We start from the raw sequence: 26,976 nt of genomic DNA on the forward strand, positions 1-26,976 counted from the left end.
CTACCACCCCCCCCCCCCCCCCCAAAAAAAAGAAAAGGACGTTTTTCCATTATTTTTCAAAATTTAAGATATAATTGGCCTAATATATCAAAACGTCTTTTCACCTCTCCATTTCCACTTCTCCCAGGTGATCCTGAACTCACTGTTCTTTAACTATGATCTGAAGAAAGCAGTTACAGAGCCTAGAGTCCACAACCAGCTCAACCCCAACATGACAGTTGTGGAACAGGACTTTGAGCAGGTGGGTCCCTGGACTTAACTGAACTTTCCTAATTTAAGACATTATTAACGGTTTAATAAGTCAGTAAAAAGACAGTTATTCATATGTTTTATTATATGTTTGTGGCTCTTTGTGAATGTGTCCACACATGCTACAGAGCGTTCTTGATGGCCTGGCTCAGAAGAATCATGTAACAGAGCTGCAGAGGACGCCAGGAGCAATAGTCCAGGCCATTGTGCGACAAGGAGACAAACTCTGCGCCGAATCTGACCCCAGGAAAGGCGGCTATCCTGCGGGATATTGAACAACACTCCCTCTCTCCCTTCTCAATTTTTGTGGGCCTTCAGTCATTGGTGACTCAATCAAGAACCAGGAAAAACTAATATACACATTGTAAATCAATGCACCTCTCAGTCCAAAACGTCAACGTGGACCCCAATGCACAAGGTTGCACAAAGACTCCCTGTATTTATTAACATTTCTTTTTTCTTTTTGATGGGAAAATGCTTTATTGGTATCAACAGTGCCTAACTTTCATATTGAACGGTCTATGATATTTCCAAGCTTATTATTCCTTTTGTGTGTAGAGAAAGAGGATTGGTTATCAGTATGTGGGGGTCCTTTGGTACCTGATTCCATTGTATGGGTTCTTTGTTGTGTAATGGAGTTCTTTGGGTTAATGGACATGTTAAGAGCGATTTAAAATGAGTAATACAAAAAGTGCCTGTGAAAGTGACAAAGTCAGGGAAAGAAGTATAAAATGAATCATAGTAATACAAATATTTCATGTTTTTACTTTCAAAAAAAAGTAATGGAAAACTTTTTTTTCATGTTTTTGGAAAAACATGATCTCTTTAAGCTTCTGTTTTGTTTTCATGGTAGACACACTGTAATAATAAAACACTGTTAAAATGTGTGGAAACTATTATATTACCATCTATAAGCTGAATGTATCACTTAAAGCTGCAACCAGCGTATTCATTTTTAAATAGTGAACTGGAATGATAATATTCTTATGGTAAAATCGTGGAAGAATGGCATGTACAGTTTTAGATTACCTCACTGGACATGTTCGCCTCTGTAGGCTTTACAGCCATCCTTTCATGAGATGACTTGCATAATGTGAAATGCTGAATTGTTATTGTTATGAGTAAAGGACTTGTGTATGTGAAAAAGACCCGAGTTCCAAGGCAGAAAGCATGTTCACTTCAGGTCTATTATTATCTAATGTTAGTCTCATTTTATGTTTGAATTACATTTAAAGTAATAGTTCACTCAAAAATGAATTTGCTGATCATTTACAGACCGTCATTCCATCCAAGATGTAGATCAGTTTGTTTGTTCATCAGACCAGATGTGGAAAAATTTAGTATTACATTTCTTGCTCACCAGTAGATCCTCTGCAGTGAATGGGTGCCGTCAGAATGAGAGTCCAAACAGCTGATAAAAACAAGGAATAAAGGGAAGTGAAAAGCTGTTTGTAAGGGACAAATCCATCAAGGTGTTTTAAATTTAAACCATTGTTTCTATCCATAATCCAAAATAACTCTTTCTTCAGTGAAAAAGTCCGTCCTCTGTTGTCCTCTCACTTTAAAATTCACTGACATATTTGTTTATAACTGTTTTGGACTGTTTTCTCTTTGTTCATATTTCTGTCCTGAATCAGATGAGACAACTTTTTCACTGGAGAAAACAATATTATGTAGAGAAGACTTGTATTTTAATAAGAAACAACAGTTTGAAGTAAAAAAAACTAAAAAATACGTCTAAACGATGAACTGGAGTTGTGTGGATTTCTTGTGGATTATTGTGATGTTTTTATCAGCTGTTTGGACTCTGATTTTGACGGCACCCATTCACTGCAAAGGATCCATTGGTGAGCAAGTGATGTAATGCTACATTTCTCTAAATCTGTTCCAATGAAGATACAAACGTAACTACATCTTGGATGGTCTGATTAACTAATTTTCATTTTTGGTGAGCTATTCCTTTAAGGGCTGTCACTAGATTGTTTGTCTCCAAATCATATAACTACAACATCATGCTATATAATGTACAGATCACATTTAAGCAAGATCATGAAGCTAGAGATGTTAATGTTTATCATGAAGTGACACTGTGGTGTTAATGTATAGTGCATTCAGAGAAATACATGTCTGTATATATTTTTTAAACACCCACTGTTCTGTGGCTGTTGTTATGCGGTTAATTAAACTGTTTTTGGACCAATAGATGTTTTGTGTCACATTCATAAGTGCGGATATACAGTGGGGCAAAAAAGTATTTAGTCAGCCACCAATTGTGCAAGTTCTCCCACTTAAAAAGATGAGAGAGGCCTGTAATTTTCATCATAGGTATACCTCAACTATGAGAGATAAATTCTGAAACAGTTCCATTTGAAACAGCTCTGAGGCAAAAACATGTTTTGAAAAATGGTAGGCATTGTAAATATCCAGTCAGCAGCCACATGTGAATATATGTTGATTAAGGGCAAACTTGCTCATCTTTGAAAGAATAAGAAGAATCAAGTATTTAACCTCTCTGAACTAATGATTAAGAGAGGTTAAATTCCAATAACATTTCACAATATACTGCTTTACTGATCAAATTAATGAGCATAAAAGACTGCATAAACGTACTGTCACAGTACAGAAGGAGACCAGGGACGGAGAGGCAAAGTAAACCGTTTTATTGAACAGGTACTGAGAGAGAGATGGAGAGCAAACGGGCAACAGTCTATGGCATGGAAGGGATCGGGCTCACGTGATGACGGGTTCCTTTGTGGATCGGGCTGAAGAGGATGGCACAGACACAGGAAGGTATCAGGATGGAGTCCGGGTTCAGTGAATCAGGTAAGGAGTAGCGTAGTGACTGAAAGGAGCGTGCTTTTGAAGGTGGCTTGATTGTACCATATGTATGTATTTATTTAAAAGTCCTTTTATTTTCCATGTTTTTACTGTATATTGCATTACTGTTAAGCTAATGCGGTAGCAGCCTGTGGAAACATGTAAGTGGCCTCAGGCTGTGTCTGATTTGCATGTATTTCAATGTTGACTTAACTCAGCAGAGAAAAGACGTAACTCAAATATTCAAGGAAACAAGAAAATCATTATTTTCTACAACAGCCCATCAGCTGCTCACTGACAAGTGTGTGGTCACCATCGTAAGCTCATAACTCACTGCGGAGATGCTTTGTTCAGATTCTGGAGAGCTCATAAATGTTCCATCAGAGTTTTCAAGAGCACATTCACACTTTGAATGAACTGAAAACTAAGGGAATCCAGTGACTGACACACAAAAGGCGACGTCCAAAAGTGCACAATCGTCTGACAGTTTTATTGTCAGGATAAGTCTGAGGATGACTGTAAGTTTGGGCTGAGGAGAGATGATTCAGTGTCGATGCTATTATTCTATTGTCAGACAGGAAACCCTCTGGCTTCCATATGCACTCAGCTCCCGGATGGAAAGCATAAAGGAATGAGAGTGAGAAAGATTTGGGTACCAGCAGGCAGAATCAGGACTAAAGCTCCCCTGTGGACTTCAAATGGAAATGACTGGGCTTTAGACTCGCACAGACGGCAGACTCTAAGGGTTTGCTGACTGGCACTCAAGTTCTGCTAACTGCTTATGCCAAGTGATTACACGGCAACGTTTATTCTTGTGCTCCCGAATAGCTAGAGCTCATAATGCTCTGGTTATCTTTCCGATCATGATGCCAAAGCTAATGCAATCACTCACATTGTTCATAGCCTCTGATGAGATCTCATTGTGAGTCAGACACATCCTATTTTCAGGGCTTTGGACGTTAATTATAAAGAAATGCTGGGCGTCATGCTGTGGAGGCATCATTGGTGAGCAGCTGAGCTAAACATTCCCTTTGACCATCCATCTGCACACTTCAGAGCTATTGAGAGATGCCAAGAACATGTGACAGGCCATCCATACAATCAATAATGCGACTGTAACACTTTTTTAGAGCCTGTATAGTGCTGTTGTAGGCCTACCCATTAAAAAAAAAAAGATTATTATTATATATTTTTTTTTTCAAGCAATGCCAAGAAAAAATAATCACAAAGATGTTATATTGCACTCATCACCCCTGGGTGTGTGTCTGTAGGGCAATTTGGCCTCCCAAACATATTTCAGCTAATATTAGCTGAATACTAGCATACACAACACTTAAACATTCAAACTGATTTTTTTTTTTTGTAGTAGTAGGCTATTTAATACTTTATTTAGAATTTTCATTTCGCATTTAAAGTATTCTACACTTAGAAAAGATTTCAACAAATGAGTTTATGTAAAACATTTTAAAGATTGTTTCATGTGTTGAGGTTTAACTTTTATAAGAAAAAAATATTATCATTATATAACTATGAAAGAAAGTCATTGAACCTGAAGATAACAACCTCACAAAATGTTAGCGAGTGTCAACAAAACTTTAAAAAAGAAAGAAAGAAAAAAAACAGTACCGTTCAAAAGTTTGGGGTGAGAATTTTTTTTTAAATGTAGTCTTTTATGCTCATAATGCATATGCATTTGTTTGATCTAAATACTGTAAGATTGTGAAATTATTGCAATTTAAAACAACTGTTTATTATTTCAATCTATTTTAAAATGTAATTTATTTCTGTGATGTTAAAGCTGAATTTTCAGCATCATTAATTCAGTGTCACATTATCCTTCAGATATCATTCTAATATGCTGATTTGTTGAACATTCATTATTCATTTTTAAATTTTATATTAATTTATTTATTTAGTTAGTTTATTTTTTGTGGAAACAATGATACATTTATCAGGGTTTTTTAAATAATATAAAGTTCGAAAGAACAGCCTTTATTTAAAATATAACTCTTTTGTAACATTGGAAATGTCTTTTGATCATCATTGCTGAATAAAAGCATTAATTAAAATTAAAAAACAATAAATAAATCGTGCAGACCCCAAACTTTTGAACCATATTGTATATTTGCCCTCTTTGACGCCTATGTGCACTAATCAACTCCCATTATACAAGCAAGTTGGGTAGCTTACAAAGTGATTTTTTTTAAATGTGTGCCTAAAGCAGTGTTGCAAACTATTATAAAATAACATTCACATGCTGTGTAAATATATGTACATCAACATATTTACAACACACATTATTCACAGTAAAATGAAAAATTTAAATTTTCATGCTTTTCACAGTAAAACATCAAAACTTCACATATTGATGGTGTTTGCTATTATTTGTCCATTTGTCAACTGGCTGGTTTACTTCATCCAAACACAGCACAAGCAATCTCCAACTGCACTCCAGGTCAATACCCTGCAGCTTTTCCATGTTTCCGTGAGTCAGATACGGCCTCTACGCAGTTGTTTTCCTTTGACACTGCATTTACCACATTATAAAACATCTGTGGGACTTTGACTTTGTGCCCAGTCTTGTTAAGTGACTCCAGAACAATCTGAGGAAGAAAAGAGATGAAAGTGGTTTGGAAATTTCACCTGATCCTTTACAAACAATTGACCACATGGAAACATTTGTATCTACTTACCTTGTCAAACAAGGGCTCAAAGTTGAGGACGTTTTTGGAGTCCACAAACACTACAGGGGCGTCGATGGAATCTTGCAGAGTCTTGCCGAACCACAGGAAGTTCATGAGAGTCTAGCCAGAAGGGTTTCGGTTAGAGCTGGATTACTGAATCACAGTGCGTTAAATTAGTTAAAGTGCAGTTTAGACTCACCAGAGCCACCCCGGTGGTGATCATACTGCCACCTGAGGCTCCTATGACAACAATGTGCTTCTGAGATGGGGAGTAAAGGATCACTGGAGACATGGAGGAAGGCGGCTGCTCACCTTCACACAGATACACACAGAACTGATACTTATACATTCACAAAGTGCCAAAATAATCTATCCCCCTATTCTTATTTGAAGGAACATTTTGTGTTCGGTACGTTAAGTTAAACTATCGAGCAGCACTTACAAGAACTATATAATAATGTATTTGTCATGTGATGCTGTATAAATCATCCTTTTTAAATGCATTTTTATTTTATCTAACCCATAAAAATGACTTGTGTTTTTGTAACCTAGTTTGTCAGGCTGATTTAGTCTGATTAAATAACATGTTGACATAATGAATAATGAAAGTCATTTTCAATGAATGAGTTTATGTAAAACATCTGTTGTAGCTGATACATAGGTTGCATGTCTTTTGGTTTACCCTTCATTAACAACAACAAAAACACCAATATATAACTATGACAGAAAGACATTTCTCCTCAAGGTAACAAACTCACAAAACAGTAGCCACATTTTCTTAATATCTACTTCAGTTTTAGAAATAAAAATGTGGCATACACTACTGGTCAAAGTTTGGTGTAAAAAATTTTTTACATTTTTTTTATTAGTTTGATTAATTTAGAAGTCACCACTAGAAGAACATATTTAGATGTAGATATTGTGGCTATATGTTTTTTTTTTTAATAATGGTATTGATATTAAAATGCTAGCTGATACAGATAAGCTGATAATTATGTTTATATTATGTCTGATAAGCGATAAATACCAGAATACCAAATAAATAATAAAAATTCTGATAAATACCAAAATTCAATTCAAATAAATACCAGCATTCTGTACTGTTCTGCCTAAATAAATAAAAAATAAAACACTAAAATAAATCACTATGAGATTAGCTAAAGATTACATTGAACTGTTATTCAATTACACTGTAAAAAAAATAAATGAAGATTTTTCAAAGTTATAAAAATTATTTCATTCTTTCTACTTCAAAACGTCACGTTTAATTTAATTTGTTACTTGCAGTTTCTTTGTAATCATCTGTGCAATTTACTAGCAATTTCTAAGTTAAAATTGTTTCAAAGTAAATCCTACACCATTTTCTTTTCAGTGTATTAGTATTTCGAGAGAGAATAAGAGAGAAGAGAGAAATATTCTTTTGATTTTGGTAGCTGTATGTGTTAATGATCAATTTGTGATTTTTTTTACTGACCAGCATGAATCTGGTCTGTTTTTCCACAGAAGTCTGCAAGCTCATTGTTGAGGAGGATGCCTGTTTTGGAGGAGAAAATTCTGGATCCAAATCTGAGAAAAGAGAAAGAAACAGTCAAGACAGTCAGTTCTGACACTTTCTAATGCACACTTTTATTCCTGCACAGCATTGCATTCTTTAATAAAGCAATAGTATAATGCACAATATTATCTGACAGTGTTCCAGCACTCATATAAATGGAATGAATGTGATTTGAGAGCACATACATGTGATTGATGGTGCTGGTCACAGATACCGCCATACCATCCTCAGCAAGCACGGACACATGAGTGGTGCCATGAGAGTCCAGGTATGGAGTGACGTTGTAGTAGCTGGCATCATAAGTGCGGTCAGGGCTGATTTTTGCTCTCACTTTATCCGCAAAATGCTTCTGAATGATCTCAACTGCCTCCTATTCAAGTCACACAGAACGTCAAGGATGATGAACTAATGCATGACTTTATGTGTCCCAACCAGTGGGTTGCCAGCAATAATGGCAGTGTTGCTGTACTGTACTCTACTGCCTGCAGTAATGATCACCCAGAACACAGCACTTAAGTCATTATAGCAGATTACACTAGTGCCTCCAGAAAGTGTAATGACTGTAATGTTTCTGTTGAGATAGCCTACTAAAGTACAGCCTGACCAATGGTATCATGCCTTTAACACTTACAGAGAAGTTAAAAATGTAAAACGAACAATTTCCTCCTACAAAGCCTACCGTCTGAGAGGCAAAATTGGGATCTTTCATGAACTTCTTAAGACCGTTGGCAAATTTGCAGGTTTCTACATAACGCTGAAATGTTAAGACCTTCTCGTCTCCCTTCAGAGATGCAGAATTTAGGTCAAAACCTGAGGAAAACAAATCAGTGTAACAGATTAGAAATAAAAAAGGTTTGACATTTGTGAACTTATCATTAATATGTGTGTATATCAAATAAATGATATTAATCACTGATAATAATATGAAATATTTCTTGAGCAACAAATCAGCATATTAGAATGTTTTCTGAAGGATCATGTGACAATGAAAACGGAATGAAAATGTAAATTTAGCTTTGCGTTAAAGGAATACATTTCATTTCGAAATACATTCAAGTAGAAAACTAAAAATAGCAATGATATTTCACAATATTACCGTTTCTGCTGTATTTTTATTTTATTAATACAGTTTTTCCTCAATCGCTGTGGCTCAGTTCTCAAATGAGATTTTTTTTCTCTCAGAACAATAAGTTCAGATGTCTAAACAATTAGTTTCTTGTTCACATCAGATTTGAATTTCTTATTGATTTAAGCAACTCTTCACAACTTCTAAACGTTCTTTCATCGTGTGAACAATCACATGCAAAATGATCTGTTCAATCAAAATCTATCAGACAGGTGTGTAAATTCCATAAATATCAGACATGGAATGGTTGTAGTGTCTGCTAAGTTGGCAAGTGGCTTGCCATTAGGGTTGCAATAATTTTTGGAAAATGTGTAAATTTTTTGGACACTTTTGGAAAAAATGTGTACATTTTCAGAAACTTTTGGAAAGTTTCCAGGAATTCACTGGAAAATTTCTGCCTCTTTGCAACCCTACTTGCCATTGTAATGAAATGGGATCACAATCTTGCCAATCAATCAACTTTGGAAGTATATATATATATAGAGAGAGAGAGAGAGAGAGAGAGAGTTTTCACAGCACAGTTGCTACCATTTTTTAAAACCAGGATGAACATCACAACCTTAAACAGCAGCAGCTGCAGCAGTGCTGTAGAAATACATCAATATTTGTACAGAACATTTGTGTTACATGCAAACTGTGAACATTTACAGCTGCTTGTTGTGGAAGAGCAAAATATGTAAGAATGTGTGATGGTGTTACTGTAATGAGAAGACAACAGAGTGTGTAAAAATGAATAAGCAATGGTGAAATAAAAATATCAAATGTACTGCATAAATGAAAATGTTTATTTACTTATTGTGTACTACAGTGTTGACTTTACCCACTACATATTTACCTACTGTTGAAATATAACGTATACACAGACAAAACTTAACAAAATTAAATTTGCATATAACTAATATTTCCACGGTGAAAAAAACATCTAAAAATTTTGACCAGTGTGGCTCGCACAATGACAATAACACTTTTTATTTTGGTCGCATTGGCCAAGTCACTGACACAAGAACTAGGTTTTGAAACATGAATTAAATGTTTAGGGTGAGTTACTACCTTTTGCAGGCATGCAATAGGGTTCTGATATTTCAGCAAACAGTTTTGACAATTGCATTTACAGTTTAGAGATTGTTAAGACTGTTTAGAAAAATGTGCCTATAGCAATTGAGAAAAACTGTAAATGCAGCCTTGGTGAGCATTAATCTTGCCAATTTTTTATGTTTTAAATTTTTGAACGCTAATAGCTAGGTCACTCATGCCCGTAGCACAAGCAAAAAGGTCTGTGCCAAAGTTGAATGCTACGTGTTTTAACATTAAACTTAATTATTCACTAGAAAAGAATAGCGATGGTGATGCTTGCCTCAGCAAGTACCACAAATAAAGGACAAACGGGTTAATTAGTTTTCCCACCTAGCATGGTATTTAGCATAAAGCTAAGTGTAGCTCCCCCTGCTGGCGGTGGAGGAAAGTGCATTTCATACTCTCCTAGAGCCACTTCCCAGGCACCTAATTCAGATGCCCTGAACGACCTCAAGTCCTCCAGAGAAATTGTTCCGCCTGAAATACACAGTAAATAAACTGTGATTCATGTATATTTATGGAAATCACAATTGTAGAAAGTGGCATTCTGAATTACCTGCGCTTTGTAAATCACTGACAAGGTCTTTGGCGATGTCTCCGATGTATAAAGCATCTGCTCCTTGTTCTGCAATGATCTCAAGTGTATCTGCCAGTTTCTCAAATCTCACTATGTCCCCTTCTTTTAATAGCTCGCCTTCTTCATTCTGGAATAACTGGCTATAAAAGAAACACATTCTGATGAATGTTTTCACTCTTACTGGAATGTGACAGAATTCATTTTTAAAAAGCTCTGTTGAAGGGAACATTGTACGTCTGTATTCATTCAGAATGTGAGTACATGTATTACCGTAATGGTGATTCTGGCTTCTCCTTTAAGAGAAGTGGCAAAAATTGAGAGAGCACATAGGGTATAGGGACGCCCTCTCTAGCCATCTTGATAGTGGGCTCAAATAAACTGGCCCAAGGTAAACGTCCATACAGTTTATGAGCTCGCTCATAGCCACGGATATCACCAGGTACACCGATCCAGTGAGCACCTATAGATAGAGAGACAAACTATAGCTATCATTCATGCTTAAAGTGCTCAGTACACTGAGTGTGTGAAGTTATTATAAATAAGAAGGCTACTTCCTATATAATGCAAAACAAGGTCTGTATTTAAGAAATAGTGGGTTACATCTTTTGACATGGGGCATTGCACATATTTAAGTATTAAAAAAAAAAAAAACTTAATCCACTGTTCACGGTCACCTTCCATTGGCTGTATTGTGGTTGGACACATGGCAAGAAGGTCTGTTTTAAAAGCTTTTGGGACAGTCTCTCTGGCATTGATTACTCTCACTCTGCCTAGATAACAGAGATGTGGAAGAACATTAACAATAATATGCATTATAAAACAAAATAATGATTTATTTAATGTATTAAACGTATGATAATCCTCACCACTTTGTTCCCGAATTGTGAATATAGATCCTCCACCAATGCCCATACTCTGAGGATTTATGATGGACGTGCACAGTAAAGTAGCAATGGCGCCATCTACCGCTGAGCCACCCAACTGCAGAACATCTCTAGCAGGAAAAAAATAAGACAGAATTGAGCTATGGGCAGGGGTTTTCAAATGATTTGATGTCAAGGGCATCCAAATACAATGATCCCCCTGGAAAGGGACCCCTTCCTAAAATGTAATTAAAGGCAGCTTTAGCTATCATGTACATAGAAAATATGTGGTTTCCAAAACTAAATAACTGTATTTGTGTTGTAGTAGTTTTTTATTTCAATATTATCTGGAAAGTACTCATTTTCTGCTAAGTTGACAGTGTGTCTTTTATTTGACCCATTTACAGCTGATTTCAAATGTATTGGTATAGTAATTCTCACAATTATGATTTCTAATGGTGTGTTCCATCACTCCCCCTCCCTCAGCTGGATTCTTTCTGTTCACGCTGTATTTTTCGGGTCAGAACCATAGGTCAGAACCGCGGTTCTTTTACATCATCACATTTAAGTGGCAACTGTTTACCTCTGCTGCTAGGAGCTGTGATTTATCTTTGAAATTTTGGTCTGATGTTAGCTTTTTTTTTCTATTTGCCCCAAGAAATGTTCATTATAAATTATCTTTAAAAGATGTTATGTGTCCTTACACACACAAAAGCAAAATGTTTAAATATGTTGTAAACTTTTACATTCTGCATGGTAAATATTACATTCATAAACAAGAATTTGCGGATTGTATACCTAAATGTGAAGTATTCTTAAAAGAAATGGAGTTGTTAAAAAAGTCTTTAGTGTTAATTAATAACAAAAAGAATGAAATTGTTACATTTTATGGAGAAATTCTTTGAAAAAAAATGTCCCCACTATGCTTTTCAACTAATTTGTTTACTAAATGTGTCTCTAGGGAAAAGGAAGAAATATCAGTTTTATTTTTATTTTTTATTTATAATTTTATAATTGTTTTTTTGTTGTTGTTGTTGTTCGTGTAAACTGTATGATTGTAATAATGTGAATAGGTTGTGTTGTATCTATATGTTAAAATCCTTTGTTAATCTGTTTGAAGCAATACATTTTTTTTTTTAATCTGTTGCTAGGTACCTGGCATAACCAATATATTTTTAAGTTTACAAATGATCTATATTTAAATAGGCCTAGTCTATCATGATTAGCCTACTTTCTGACTACACCTTTCAAAGACCGATATCTAAATGTATAAATTAAATTAAATGAATGCATTTAGCAGACTTATTCAGGCTATACATTTTTTTTCAGTATGTGTGTTCCCTCGGAATTGAACCCACGACAAAAGAAAAACATAATAAAATTATGGATAAATTATTATGGTATAAACCCACTTTACCCCTCAAAACATACCAGTTTTTATCGTTTACTTCTTTATAGTAAACATAAACATGAAATAGTGTAAAAGTAACCGTATACTTAAGAATTTGGCGCTATAGGTCTAAATCATTAGCTGTTGTCCAAGAAGAGGAAGCCAGAGATTGCTGACTGTCAAGAGGATCAGGCTGTGAAGATACTTCACCTAATTAACGTCAAACTTTCTGTGTACATTTAACCGGACGTTTCACCTCAGCAGCCACTGGTGTCCTCAAACTGACCTGTCCCAGGGATTACGACAACCTAGTTGTCATTTTCCAGGTACTGATACAAAAATACAAAGAAAAAAACATTCCATTCATTGTTACTGACAACATGAAGTGTATTAAACATTACATTACATCAAGGTTTCCCAAACTGTGGTTCGTGAAGGAACTGCAGAGGTTTTGTGAGTTTAATGAAATGTAAAATGTAATTGAATCTAACTACAAGTACTTCATTTTTGGAATCTGATTATGTAATCCAGATTACATGTAATCAGTTACTACCCAGCTCTGAATGTCAGTTAATTATTGTCACCAGCATCAGTTCATTTTATGTTGTTCCAAAGTGAAATCAGTACTACTGTGAAACCTAAGGATGACTGAGATTTGCAAGAATCATTGCCATCATATTAGGAAATATATGGACTCATTACATATTAATAGCTGTATTTATGTGCACATATTGTTAAATTTCATCTAGATTACATAAAGTCTAAAGATAATTAGGAATGCATGCATTAGAAAAAATACTTCTAAAAGTTCTATATATTTCAATTAATTTTATTTCAGCTCTCAGAATGTTTGGTCTTCCAACAAGAGGCTAATTTATGTTACTTATAACCTCTAAACTGTTAGAAAGTAAAACACGTGTAACTTCAGTTAAACCTTCATATATATATTTTTAAGAAACATTATCTGATTTTTAAGTTGGTGTGTTGGTAAATTATTCATATGACTGCTGGGAAAGGGGGAGGTCCTTCATAAAATCTAGATCGATTATTTTTGAAGGTCGCCCACGGACAGCCGATGAGGAAGCTGTTTATCTCGCGTGAAGGCAAGTTTCAAATGTGACACTGTCACAAAACTATGGAAAAGTGACAGGTTTAATCAATATGCCTGCATAACTGCATTTCGAACAGGACAGTTTCCTAGCTTTGCAGGTTCAAACAAAGCAGGTGTCCGCGTACCTGTAGTCTACTGAGCTGAATTAAAAATAAACAAATACAGATTAAAAACAAAAGCTAATCGACGAAGACCATTGGAAATGTAGCAACAATGCAAAGTCGCAATTTCTAAACAAGCGACAAAGCGTTACATTGTTGCGATTCCATTTGTGGGGATTCTCGCGCGAAACGCTCACGAGTCTGGCGTACAATGCACCATGGGAATTGTAGTCCGTTGGGGGGTGTCACTTGTAAACAACTACTAATGCTTTTATTATAAAATAACATGCACTCTTAGAGTAAAGCTGTCACATATCTTAACCACGTGGCAGAAGTGGGATTTACTTTGTTCTTTTCTTCGTCGTATTTCTCATGGTTAGTTGTTGCACTTGGTTATAGTCTACCTTTTTTCATATCGACTGAGAATGGCTACGTGGACAGCTGTACAGGTGGCTTAAACGATTCGGTGTTGAATTTTCTAAAATGAACAAATCTCTCAATTCTAAGCACTTTTCGGCTTTGATCGACCATGTGAAGCACACTTTCCTGCCTTTGCATTCCTGAGGCATTTGATTGCCTGAAGTGTTCGCAAATTTCAGCAGATCTGTGTTTTTGAGTAGCTAAGAATTCAAACCTTTTCACCTTGAGAACTGAATTCACAACAAGGATACTAAAGGGTAGAGGGATACTAAAGAATAGCCTACTGAACGTGTGAAAATGACTGATGATATCGTTAATTCATAATTGTATTTAATAACGTTAAAATGAAAGATGAATCATTGCTTTTGTCCTTTTTGGAGAAACCATTTCGAATGCTTAAAAGTAATGGCTGACAAAAAAAACAGTCCTTTTGAAGTGTAATAAATTTCACAATATTATGTTTTTACTGTATTTTAAGTCATATAAAAGATTTAAAAAATCTTTTCATACCCAAACTTTTGAATGGTAGTGTATTTAAATCAGTCGTTGTCATCCTATAAATTCGCATCCCACTCAAACAACTTCATGAGGTGCATCCTGAGATGCTTTTTAAACAGTATTGAAGGAGTTCACATGTATTCTGGATACCTGGATGCTAAAAATATATTTTTTAAAGAATCTTTTTGTTTTGTAAATGTGAATTTCATTTGTAAGCACAGTTTATATTTGCATCAAAGGTTTTTAAGATCATGAGAAACATAAATTCAGTCAACGCATACAAATGTTTGACTGGTAATGTAAGCGTTATATGTGCAGCAATATATATATATATATATATATAGCGATCTGTGTGGCTGTTTAAGGTGTGTAAGCCATTTTCTCTCTGTGTGTGTGCAGGATTGAAGGTGCCCTCTGGTTGTGAGTTGGTAGTTGGTGGAGAGCCGCAGTGCTGGTCTGAGGGAAGCTGCCTGCTGTTCGATGACTCTTTTCTTCACACTGCGTTCCATGATGGTGAGAAACAGAAATAATGTGTAGAATAAATATAATAGATTGTAGTGCATAAGGCGTCTATTCAGTATTAAGGAGAAAACTAAGTGTGCAGTAGTTATTTAGTGGATTTTTGATGCACTTTCTTTAATTTTTTTCAATAGCAGTGGGGTTGATATAAAGCCAGTATATGATATCACACTATTTAATTTAAGATATAAAGATTTAAATATTAAATATAAAAGCAATTAAACACTGTAACCATCAGTAAACTCAGTAAACTGCTAAATTTGTGCACACTTTTCCCAAATAAAAACCAGCTAGTGTGAAGCATAGTTTGAAATGAAGGATTTATAATTGCTCATTTGTGAGTATCTGGTAACAACAGAACACACCTGTCTGCATCCACTCCGCACAGATGGACTGTTATGCACAGACTACTAGCATTTTTATACAGGCCATACACACTAGAAGGTCTAACAGCTGATGCAGTTTGCAACATTCCTGCCATTAAAAGGTTAGTTCACCCAAAAATGAAAATTAGCCCATAAATACTCACCCTCAAGTCATCCTAGGTGTATATGACTTTCTTCTTTCAGATGAATCCAGTCGGAGTTATATTAAAAATTGTCTTTGATCTTTCAAGCTGTTTCATGGCACTCAGCAGGTGTTACATGCATCAGTTCAAAAGAACTTAAATAAAAATCACCCATCCTTAAAAAAAGTGTCTCACACGGCTCCGGGGGGTGAACAAAGGCCTTCTGTAGCGAATCGATGCGTTTTTGTAAGAAAAATATCCATATTAAAAATTTAATAATCACTTTAATGTAGCTTGCGCTCACTGTTGTACACAGAAGCAGCTCCGGGCGGAGGACGTATGAGGTCAGCGCTGCGCATGCGGCGGTGAGTCTCGTGAAAACCAACGTTTGTTAACAGGAGCAAAGGAAGCAAAGTTTCCTTACTTTAGCAAAGGAAAACCAGTCTCCTCTTGGCTTATATCGAAATCCTCCGTCATTCTTCTTTACAAATCCTCGTTTTGTACTTTTAATTAGTGACCGTTGTTTTGTTTGGATCTCTCCCCTGTGCTTCCGCGTTCGTCACTTCTGAGCGGCGCATGCGCAAAGCTGAACTCATACCTCATTCCCCCGGAACTCCTTCTAGTGTTCAACAGTGAGCGCTAGCTACATTACAGTGATTATTACGTTTTGAATATGGATATTTTTCTTACAATTTTTTTTTAATATAACTCAGACTGGATTCGTCTGAAAGAAGAAAGTCATACACCTAGGATGAATTGAGGGTGAGTAATTTATGGGCTAATTTTCATTTTTGGGTGAACTAACCCTTTAATGTTCATTAGATATTGAAAGACTTCTTTAAAATGCATATTTGCTGAAAGCCGACAGTATATACATTTTTTTTTATAGCATTTGCTATAATGTATAGCTTTCAGTTATTAGGCAGAACTGTTAAACACAAACAGTAAACTAATGAAGCTGGAGAATGGGAGCTCCAATGCATCTGCAATTAATCAGTTGTAAGGAGCCCCTGTGTAATTAAGAGGTGTTTACATAATATGCATTTTTGCATTCATAAACAGTTACATTAGTCAACCCAAAACAATCCCTGCTATAAACCAGTCCGAACAGCAGCTTTATAGCACCACCCTGGCAACCACTCACAACATGTCGAAAACGTTTTCAGGGGCAAGAAAATGGGTTTTATTCGATAATAATTTTGTGGGGGGGTTTTTTGTACTTTTGCCTAATTCACAACACACGCTTATGCACATACATTTTTTTCTTAACCTCTTTCTAATGTTACTGAATTTGGAATATGCCACAGCCATATCACCCTGCACACCAAGACTGCTTGCCCACTGAAGCTAAGCAGGGTTGAGCCTGGTCAGTACCTGGATGGGAGACCTCCTGGGAAAACTAGGTTATTGCTGGAAAAGGCGTTTGTGTGGGGGTGCTTGTGTGGGTCCTAATGCCCCAGTATAGTGACGGGGACACTATACTGTCAAAAAGCACAGTTTTTCGGATGATACATTAAACTGAGGTCCTGGCTCTCTGTGGTCATTAAAAATCCCATGGCACTTCTCATAAAGTGTAGGGGTGTAACCCCAGTGTCCTGGCCAAATTCCCTCCTCTGGCCCTTGGCGATCACTTAATTGGCTATATCACTCTCTCTCCTCTCCACCTGTGGCTGGTGTGTGGTATTTTTACTGAGATCAGGCTTACAGAAGCTAAGCTAAACAGTCGTAAAACGACATATGCTGCAATGACAGGGGATTTGACGTTTACCGTGAAGGAATGTGGATATATGGCAGAGATGTTATGCGAAGTGAGCTGAAGCACTACCAGCTATTGTGTAAAATGACCTCCATTAAACGCACTAGTGGCAAGTTATTGTGCCGCCACACTTAAGTCAGGGTCGGAGCGCTTTGATGGGGAAGAATACGAGCACATCAAATCAGCCTGCTTTCCACTTTACTCTTTCCTACCCTGAATTTTCGAATCAAATTGAAATGCGTTATTAATCGCTTTGAATCTCTGTGAAACTTAAAGAGGGACACGACCCTTATTGTTTTTGGAAAACTCAACGTTCTGGCTGTTAATATGTGCTAGGTTCTACCTTATTGTGCTTTGTCGTACTGCTTGTCAGCAGAGCTTGCGTGGTTGTTACATCAATATTGGTACATTCCTTTTGTAAGATGACAGACAGTTTTGAGACCGTTTCGTGAGAAGTGACATTTTATATCATTGTGAGACTTTTGGAGTTGCAGATCAATTTTATGACAACGTTCCTACTTCCATGTTTCCAAATTTGCAATGGATGAGTAATTCTGTAGATTTAATAAAGAATTAATTTAACCCTTGTGCCAAATCCTTGACCTTATTTGGTGTTCCTGGTCAAACATGACCGACCTTTTAAAAATTGTACATCTCTCATTATGCTTTATTACCAGCAAATCTGGGATTTAGACTTTTTTTTTTGTCAACTTGTTTCTTTCAATTAGCACAGGTTTTGTATTTCTTTTTGGAACTGATTGATCATAGGCCTCATTGATCTGAATTTATGCACCTCAGTTTGAAAAAATTCAATCCAGTATTCTGATGATCATATAACATAACATAATTTTTTGTAGTCCTGTCATTGACTGTAAATGCCACAAGTCTAATAAAGTGGGGGGGGAAATCCTTAAGTACAAAAAAAAAGAAAAAATCCGGGGGGATGGGGGGAGTTATATAATTTCTCTGGGTCAAAATGACTGGAACGCAACATGAGGGTTAATATCTGGATTTGTGTAATTTGTGGCAATGCTTGCTTTAAACAAGTTCAAAAATAGCATTACACACCATTGTCTTTTGTATTAATGCAAACTACCTGTGGGTGTTTATGAAAAAGAGACAACAAAATGTGCTTGACAAACATTAACCCAACATGCTGGATGTTTGGAGGATTTTGTATGGGGGTGGCAGATAGAAGGGCAGTGCTGCAAACGGCAGCCATTATCAGATGCAGCTCTGGAGATTTACATAACTAACCTCTTTTGCTAACACAGGGGGGAGAGAGATAAATAGTAGATGAATGAAACGGCAGATGTAATCCACCTACGGTCCATATCTGTTCTCTGGATGGCATTTTGCAGAGGTCGCAGATCTAATAATATTCAGTTAGTGTTCACAAGTCTTTAATAATTGCAGAACATCATTAGAATAGGATTACAAGCAACACTTATATCCTCATAAAGGCTCACATAATAGTTTTCTTATATTAATATAAATATTAATGGACTTTGAATCTACATGGCCTACATTGGCAGACACAGCTGTCACATCTTTCTGATGAATAGTGTGAGCAATTAAATACTGTTCTAAAAACTGAACATTTATTTTCCCAAGCGCTCGGTCTTGTAATAATTTGGCCCCGGGGAAAATAGAAACTTACCTATCGCAATATAGCATCATTGACGCAAGGGGGAGCTAGACAGCCATTTCTCGGTGGACTTGACAGGGCGAGGGTACAGCAGCTAATAACGAGTCTGGATTAATGTTTCCACTCATCTTCTGAAGGTGAAGGTTAAGATTTTTAATTGGATGAGCAAGGCTTGTATCAGCACAAAAGGGCACCTTTTACCAACAGCAGTGTCTGAAAGAGAAAACTGATGGATGTTGGAGGTTGGCAACACAGTGGAGCAACATTCTGAAGCAGACAGGGACACTGCAGGGCACATTCCCCTGAGCACTACAGCAGACAAGCTCTCAGTCTGTGCCTCAACACACACACACACACACACACACTCTACAACCAGTTTTCCTAAGGAACCTGCATTGCTGAATACAAAAGATGTGTGAAAGGCAGGAGAAAAGTATGCTGAATAATATCAAATGACATTTTTTTGTAATAGAATACATTTATTTCGGCAACCTTTATTCATCATTCATGAATATTTAGAGCAGTTTAACCATCTGTTTAGATATTTGCAAATTCAAAGCGCAGATATTACCACATCATAGGCCTGTAATTTGCATCAACCCGTTATTAAAGGCCTATGAACTAAAGGCCCTTTGCTGAATTTTTTTTTATATACATCCAAATGATCAGACACGTTTAAACAAAAGAAAACTTTTGAAAGTCTGTTTTCAGAATTGATGCACTTTGACTGAGAAATAGGCTCATTTTAGTCTGAAGGATCATCACAATCTAAGATTTTCCCTTACAACACAGTCAGCATTTTAGTAGTTTATGCTATTCTATAAAATATTAGTATACTCTTTCTTTTTTATGTATGATGTACTGCACAATTTCAGAAGACAACTATAATATCTCAGTCTCCTAACATTACTATGACCTTATTGAACTATAGCATTATCCTTTGGCTTAATGTTGTGTATGTTTTCATATCTCTTTTGAAGATGGCTTTTAAAAAATAAGGCTTGGAATGAGCAAGGCAGTGGAGGAATTTTGGGTCTAAATGTCATGTTTTATGCAGGTTGTCTCAGTTCTGGTTCATAAGGAATAAATGGACCATGGAGTGGCCTGAGGCTGGGATGTCCTGCACATGCAGCACAATAGGATGCTGTGTTTAATCAAGTGAAAATCTGTGGGCGAGAGAAGAGAACTCCTCAACATGATGCGTTCTGAAAACTTTATCACCCTGGGGACACAGAACACATTCAAGATGGTTGAAAACCCTGGGTGGATGGGGAGGTTTTATTGGAGTTATTGAAAATATGTTTCGTAATTTATGGCAATGACGTAACCAAGCACATAAGACCGGGGAAGCGTGAATTAACGTTTTAAGAACTAAGCACTGAAAAAATATTAGTCAACCACTTTTCTGATTAATACTAACTGTCGTTACAGTCCTACTCTATGAATCTTATTCTGGTTCTTTTTAAACATAGCATATGATATATTACATAAACTGATTTGACATTTTGCTGTGTTTTATTTTTATTTTATTTGAGATTTTCTTAGCAAGAGTACATGTTGACATGTAGTCCCAAAATACTGATTGCTCATTAGTGGAAGATTTTGAGGGTTAAAAATAAAATCAGAAATTTTAGGATATAAGAATGAAGCTGACACCAGGGGATCAGTATTTTATGATTTCTTTTACATTTGTTATTTTAGATAGTTACTCTTATAAATAGCCTACATTTTTATAGGCATATAACAATTATAAATGAAAACGTGGACATAATGGAATATTAAATACACGTTTTTCATTAAACATGCATTGTAGACTATAATTTTATGTATATTTTATCTGATAAAACCTGTTAGCTCCAAATTTTACATAAATGTTATATACATGTTTTCATTAAACATACATTGTAAAGTATTATTCTATTTCTATCTTATCTGATAAACCTTTTAGCTCAGAATTGCACATTTACAGGACATAATTAGGCTAAATATTAAATTCAAGTTTTTCATTAAACACATAATTTAAGTATATTTTATCTGATAAACCTGCTACCTCAAAAGTTTACATAGAACATAATTAATTATTAGAGATGTGTTTTACATTAAACATGCATTATTGACTATTTTATCGATATCTGATAAACCTGTTAGCTTAGAATTTTACATAGGACATAATTAAATATTAAATGTGATTTCATAACATACATTGTAAACTATTATTTTATTTATATTTGATCTGTTAGCTCAGAATGTTACATATAATTGAATAGTAAATACAAGTTTTCATTAAACATGCATTATATTTTGTGTATATTTTATTTGATAACCCTGCTATACCTCATAAGTTTACATAGAACATAATTAAATACATGTGTTACATTAAAAAAAGCATTATAAAGTATTTAATGATATTTTACCTGTTAGCTCAGAATTTTTTATATAAATAAATGCTTTGCTTGCTTTCATGTACCAGAATAATATTCAATTTGCTTAATTTCTAAATGTCGAGGAAAGTCTTTATGTCCATATGGGGGTATATTGGTCAACATTAATTACACTTTAGTACACATTTGTATCTACTTCTCTTTATACTGAAGTATCCCAAATACACTGAAGCTTAGACAATGAGAGAGATTCTTTCTATGTTTTGGTCCATACATTGCATGTTATGTTGTGTCACCCGCAGGCATCTGATGATGCACACCATACGTTCCGCGTGTCCTCTCTCTCTCTCTCTCTCTCTCTCTCTCTCTGAATCTTTTTTGGTTTATTTCCTAGCCCATCTCCCCTTACCTACGCGTCCTACCAGAATAGCGCTTATACCGCCTTACGGAGCAATCAGGTGGCACCAACTCCAAGAGGAGAAGATCTCGACAGCATCATTTCAAGCCCAACATGCCATCGAGGAGGTGCCGATGTACTCTCAGCACAATACACCGGGCTATTATATTCAAATGATAATAATGTGACACCTCAAAGGTCAGCCTTTACCTTCAAGGGCATTTTACAAAGCTGAGGATGAGTTTCACGCTCCCCAAAAGCGAATCGACGACTTCCTTACTGAGATCCTCCGCACCGGCCAGGAGCGATCATCCCGGAGCCCGGCGGATACACCATCAGCGCTCCGCGGCGGCGGCATCTGGAGCGGAGACGGCGGATTGCGATGCGAGCTCGCGGAGACCCCTTTGTCACCCCTTACTGGTCGGTACCCGGAAAAGCGCAGAGAAGAGCCACCCACAACACTCCCACTCCCATGGACACGCTCTTTCCACTGCTCACAGTCAAGAGGACTTGTCGGAGCTTCCAGATGGAAGAGAGCGCAAGACAGCCAGACGACACCACCATCATCATCATCACCACCATCACCACAACCGCCACCATCACCATCACCGCCACCGATCCACCCGGGACGACCTGCCTCAGGAGCCCCGACCCAAGCACTCTCACGTCGCTCGCATGCCCACCAGAACTCAGTCTTTCTCCGAGTCCAGAGACGAAACGGCTCTGTTTTTTGAGTCACCTCAACTGGCTCGACCGGGGTCTTCATCGAGCAGAGAGGCGTGCCCAGCCTCCACCGCCTCATCCTCGCCGGTGCCCGCTTCCTCCAGCCGCTCCTCCCGCAGATCGAGGAGGTCCAGCGCAGCATCTTCTGAAGCGGACTTCAACCTGCGGCCGTTCCTCAGCTCAGTGTTCGGACAGGTAAGGCCTGAACACACGCCGACAATACGAGTTTTATAATGGGTCTCATTTAAATATAGCTGTAAGCTGCTTTTATGTGGTCAAACACGTCAGTGACATAAATAGGAATATATGTCAGTAGACAGTCGTGATTTTAGAAAGGCTTAACATTACGTGTAACACATACGCTTACAGTTTACTCACCAAGTGTATATGGTATTGAGCAGTTTTGTGTAAATACTCGTTTCTAGAAGGGAATGCTTGATAAAAGTGTCGCGAGAGTTGCCTACTAAAGTCAGAGTTATTGTACTGTATGTTTAGAGGCAGGAACGCTTGAGTTAAATTTAGCACTATATGGGATATATTGGGTTTCATGTGTTCCATGAGAACAGTTGAGTCTATCAAAAAGCTTTTGATAGGCTATGTTTTGACCAGCATGGTCTAAACATTATTAGACCCAAGTTGTTGAAAATGTAATTAACTGTATGAGTTCAAAAAAGTTTTCAATTGAATTCAAAATGGTGGACAAGGCAATGCCATTTGTCAAGAAAATGGATGAATTCCTTATAATCAAATATATCAAAAGAGGGCAAAATTAATCATAAACTTTCAAACATATTTATCAATTTAGTTTTTTTTAGCTGGTGCTGTCACTGAACTCTCCAAGTTTTTTCATATGCCGTAACAAGTTTTGTCATATGCATATGAAGACTTCAAATGTGAAATCCTCTAAGTGCCATTGGAAATGTTCTTCTTAAATGATCATTTTTATCAGGCTCCATGTTTATGTTCAGTTATTTCACTTTCATTGCAATGAAAAGGAACTTTATTGCCAATAAAGTGAAATTACTGAACCTAAACACATGGAGCCTGATAAAAATCCTCATTTTAGAAGAAAATTTCAGACAGCACTTTGAGGCTTTTGCATTTTGAAGTTTTCATATGCTGTGTTTGTCTGAATATTCCATCAGTATAATATGCAAAAAACAGTACAATGAAAGAGTAGTGTGTCCAAATTCATAATATTTGAAAAAAAAAATAGTAGGGAAAAAATTCCAGAATGACCAATAGTTCCGTCACGATTCTGTGTGCATTCAGTCGACACTTTACTATCCCACGAGGCCACAAGAGACGAGTTGTGAATGACACTGAAGCAATGCTACTGAGCCTGCAGGTCACGTAATAGTAATAAAATGGTGGATGTGGTATGTCTGCATTTCATGCATGCTACCCATGTTCATACTATAGAACATACTTTTTTTTTATGTTGTGAATAGACAGTATGCAATTTCAGGTGCAGCTATAGCATTGTTTATGTGTTTTTCCCCCCACAAAATTCAAAAGCAGATGGGGCAATGGGGCTGACTTATTGGCTTATTATCAGAGACAGGGCAGAGATGGTCAACCTGCTCGCGAATAGACAGTATGCAATTTCAGGTGCAGCTATAGCATTGTTTATGTGTTTTTTTCCCCCCACAAAATTCAAAAGCAGATGGGGCAATGGGGCTGACTTATTGGCTTATTATCAGAGACAGGGCAGAGATGGTCAACCTGCTCATATGACCAAAATCATAACTCCCAATATGTCGTCTAGTCCTTCATTAAGATGCAGTCACATTAGCAAAATTTCTGTTAAATTTTATGCAAAATTTTGCAGGCCAAAAAGGTCCCTTGTCTATTATCAATAGTATAGCAATGTATAAAGCACAGCTCACACACAAGTTTATATCATTATACCAAACAGCTTTCTGTTGATCAATGCAGCGAATTTGCAGGACAAACTTGAACCCATAGCAAAATCTTTGTGGGGAACTCTTTCACAAAATGTGTGGTGCAATGTGGATGTGAAAATTTCAATACATTTATATTGAAATAATTGGAGTTTGTGCATGAAAAATTGCAAAACAATAGTAAATGTGACTGCACCTTAGCTGAGCCATCCTGAAAAATACTATTTTGTTGCATGATTTGTGCTTAAGGAAACAAAGTTTAGTCAAATTATTGTTTTGTAGTAAAATTATTTAATTCTTTCCCCTTACAAATCTGAAAATAGCTGCCCATGGGATTTACAAAAATATAACCGCCAAGACTTGTTTATCATTCAACTCTATATGACCCAATGAATCTAAAGAGACCAGTATCATGATATCTCACACACAATAGTTTGGCATTTGATACCATATTATGCAACAGTTTCTCTGTCCCATGTACCTGAATCTGCACATTTAATTGACTGAGATGTTTTTTAATGAATTAATTTATTATAAGGAATATTATCTGAATGAATATTAATTTACATTCACAATGTGTCCCAGAGTTTCATTCCTGATCGAATGCTTTCTAACAGTAAACAGCTGTGAGCTGCCACTGATTAAATGTGCTCCTCTGAGGATTGGATGTCTAGAACATTGTGGAAGCTTGCCTTCGGTACACGTATCACACAACTTTGAAAATCAGTTGCATTAATAATAAAGGTGTCTTGGCTGGAAGGATGAGCGCCGGGCGGGAGGGTGCTCCTTTGTTGCTTAGACATTGAAAGGCTTGAATAGATAAAGAATACAATGTCTGTTTGTGAAATGCAAATCTTTTTTAGGCATATCCGATTCTGTGAGATTCTGTGTTTAAATGATTAAAAGCTGTCTGATGGCACCGCCACAGTGACTTTGATGCTGCGCTGCGCTTCGAAAACAACACACACAAACACACACACATTCATTTGCAGCTACACTAATGTGGGTCGTACTATTATTGCTATGCAGGAAGCTTTTAAAATTGACATATCACCACATTTTAGAATCTATGTTAATAAGATAAACCCCTTTTTGAGGCTGGAAATGACCTGGAGGATTAGTCATAAACATAAACCAGATCAAACCCATTAATTATACCCAGCTTCATGGTCAGAGCTATTCTCAATGTACAAATAGTAAAAAGCACCACTTGTTAGATTAAAGGGTCAAATTAACTGGCGGCTACTCCGGCTAGTTAGAAAACATGGGCAAATGAGACCAATTATATTCACTTCAAGGTCAGAGCGTTTTTCACTGTAACCCTCCATCTGTCATTGTTTATACTGTGATGGTCCATTTACATTTGCCACAGTGTTTTTTTCTTCTCGAAGCCCCTAAATACAATCATTATACAGGGTTTTTTAACCTAATTTGCTACCTAGTTAACTTAAAGTCACCATTATTGCCTATACTGCATCATTCAAGTCTAAAATGTTGGAGTATTTAATTGGCATTCATGGATGAATCTCACATTACTGGGAGAAACCTTCTGTTTGCAAGTATGTTGTTTAGGCTGCCAGCCTCAGACGCTGTATGAATCAGTGAGGCTGGCTTACAGTCTCTCGCTGGGTGTGTGTGTAAACACAATTTACCAGAAATGCAGCGTAATAGGCTTCGGATCACAGGGGTGACACAATCCCTGTCGGTCTGTCTAAATTCCCAACACTTGCCTTGATGGGGTGTTGAAATAAGACTGACAAAAATGTCCTTGGATGACAATGCGACTCTTTCCCCCCATAAATCTTGTAGATGTTAAACCAGATATGGTCTCCACTTCTCTTTAGTGCTATTTTTAGTCTCACACCTCTTTGTGCATCTGTGTCATTCCTCTGATATGTTTTCGTGTCTACTGTCAAACACGCCCCTCCTTCTTTTCTCTTACTGATGTGTTTTTGAGGTTACAATGACCTTGCCATGCTCTTCTGGGAGATCAAGAACCAGATACTTGAGAGTGAGGGTGTGAAGATGAAAAGAAGAAGGAAATTGAATGGATCTAGTGTCAATATTGTAGCCGGTGTGTATATATCCTCCTGAGAACCAGAAATAAAAAGCTTTGTGAATTTAGTATTTTTTCATGTCATTACATTGTTTAGAGCATAAGAAAAAAATGGTAAAATAACATTTTTGAAAAATTATGTTTTATTCATAAGTTATGCTATGTCCTCTGTAGAGGACACCGGGACTCAGTTTTTCTAAAAATAAAATGGCAAGAGTAGACATGAAAAGGCAAAAACAATGGGAATTTTTTTTAAATCACCAATCAATTTTTAGGTTTCAGGATTTTTTTTATAACTAACTTTGTTTAAGGATGGCTCTCAACTATGTTATAAAATATATAACACAGTGATTTGATATACCATTTTGCTTTATGCAATATGTGTGTAAAAATTCCATAAACTGGTTTTCCCATTAAGCACAATGTTATCTATACACTGTATCTAATTTGCATATTAAAGTGCTGTTGGGACAGCATGTTGAAAAAAGAAGTGCAATAATGGGAGTAGTCATTGGCCAGATTTTCATAATAATATCTAATATTTCATAAGAATATTGATACATAATTTGTTTTCCTATTCAATTCTTTTGTCTCCCAAAATGTATAATAAACATGCTTT

The 26,976-nt window shown here is 36.5% G+C and overlaps 3 protein-coding genes across 3 annotated transcripts in view; 2 read left to right on the forward strand and 1 right to left on the reverse strand.

Moving 5' to 3' along the window:
- LOC107550935 (gamma-glutamyltranspeptidase 1-like) overlaps positions 1-1,019 on the forward strand; it is a 9,710-nt gene extending 8,691 nt beyond the window's left edge. The window contains exons 12-13 of the mRNA XM_016232385.1: positions 128-241; positions 378-1,019. Of these exons, the coding sequence (XP_016087871.1) occupies positions 128-241; positions 378-524 (261 nt within the window). The 3' untranslated portion in view covers positions 525-1,019. The remainder of the gene's footprint in view (positions 1-127; positions 242-377) is intronic.
- A 4,124-nt stretch (positions 1,020-5,143) lies between these two features.
- Positions 5,144-14,974, reverse strand: LOC107550924 (gamma-glutamyltransferase 5-like). Its single transcript, XM_016232372.1, has 12 exons — positions 14,877-14,974; positions 10,949-11,076; positions 10,757-10,852; positions 10,353-10,542; positions 10,062-10,222; positions 9,836-9,982; positions 7,985-8,115; positions 7,491-7,675; positions 7,225-7,316; positions 5,950-6,062; positions 5,760-5,870; positions 5,144-5,669 (listed from the first exon to the last, which is right to left on the reverse strand). Exons 1-12 carry the CDS (start codon positions 14,972-14,974, stop codon positions 5,523-5,525), a joined length of 1,599 nt encoding a protein of 532 aa, XP_016087858.1. The 3' UTR covers positions 5,144-5,522.
- Positions 14,975-21,699: 6,725 nt separating this feature from the next.
- Positions 21,700-26,976, forward strand: part of LOC107550936 (calcium-binding protein 1-like) — a 23,411-nt gene continuing 18,134 nt past the window's right edge. The window contains exon 1 of the mRNA XM_016232386.1: positions 21,700-22,592. Coding sequence (XP_016087872.1) covers positions 21,912-22,592 — 681 coding nt within the window. The 5' untranslated portion in view covers positions 21,700-21,911. The remainder of the gene's footprint in view (positions 22,593-26,976) is intronic.

Source organism: Sinocyclocheilus grahami, unplaced genomic scaffold (assembly GCF_001515645.1).
Source record: "Sinocyclocheilus grahami isolate Dianchi unplaced genomic scaffold, SAMN03320097.WGS_v1.1 scaffold410.1, whole genome shotgun sequence".
NCBI lineage: Eukaryota > Metazoa > Chordata > Actinopteri > Cypriniformes > Cyprinidae > Sinocyclocheilus > Sinocyclocheilus grahami.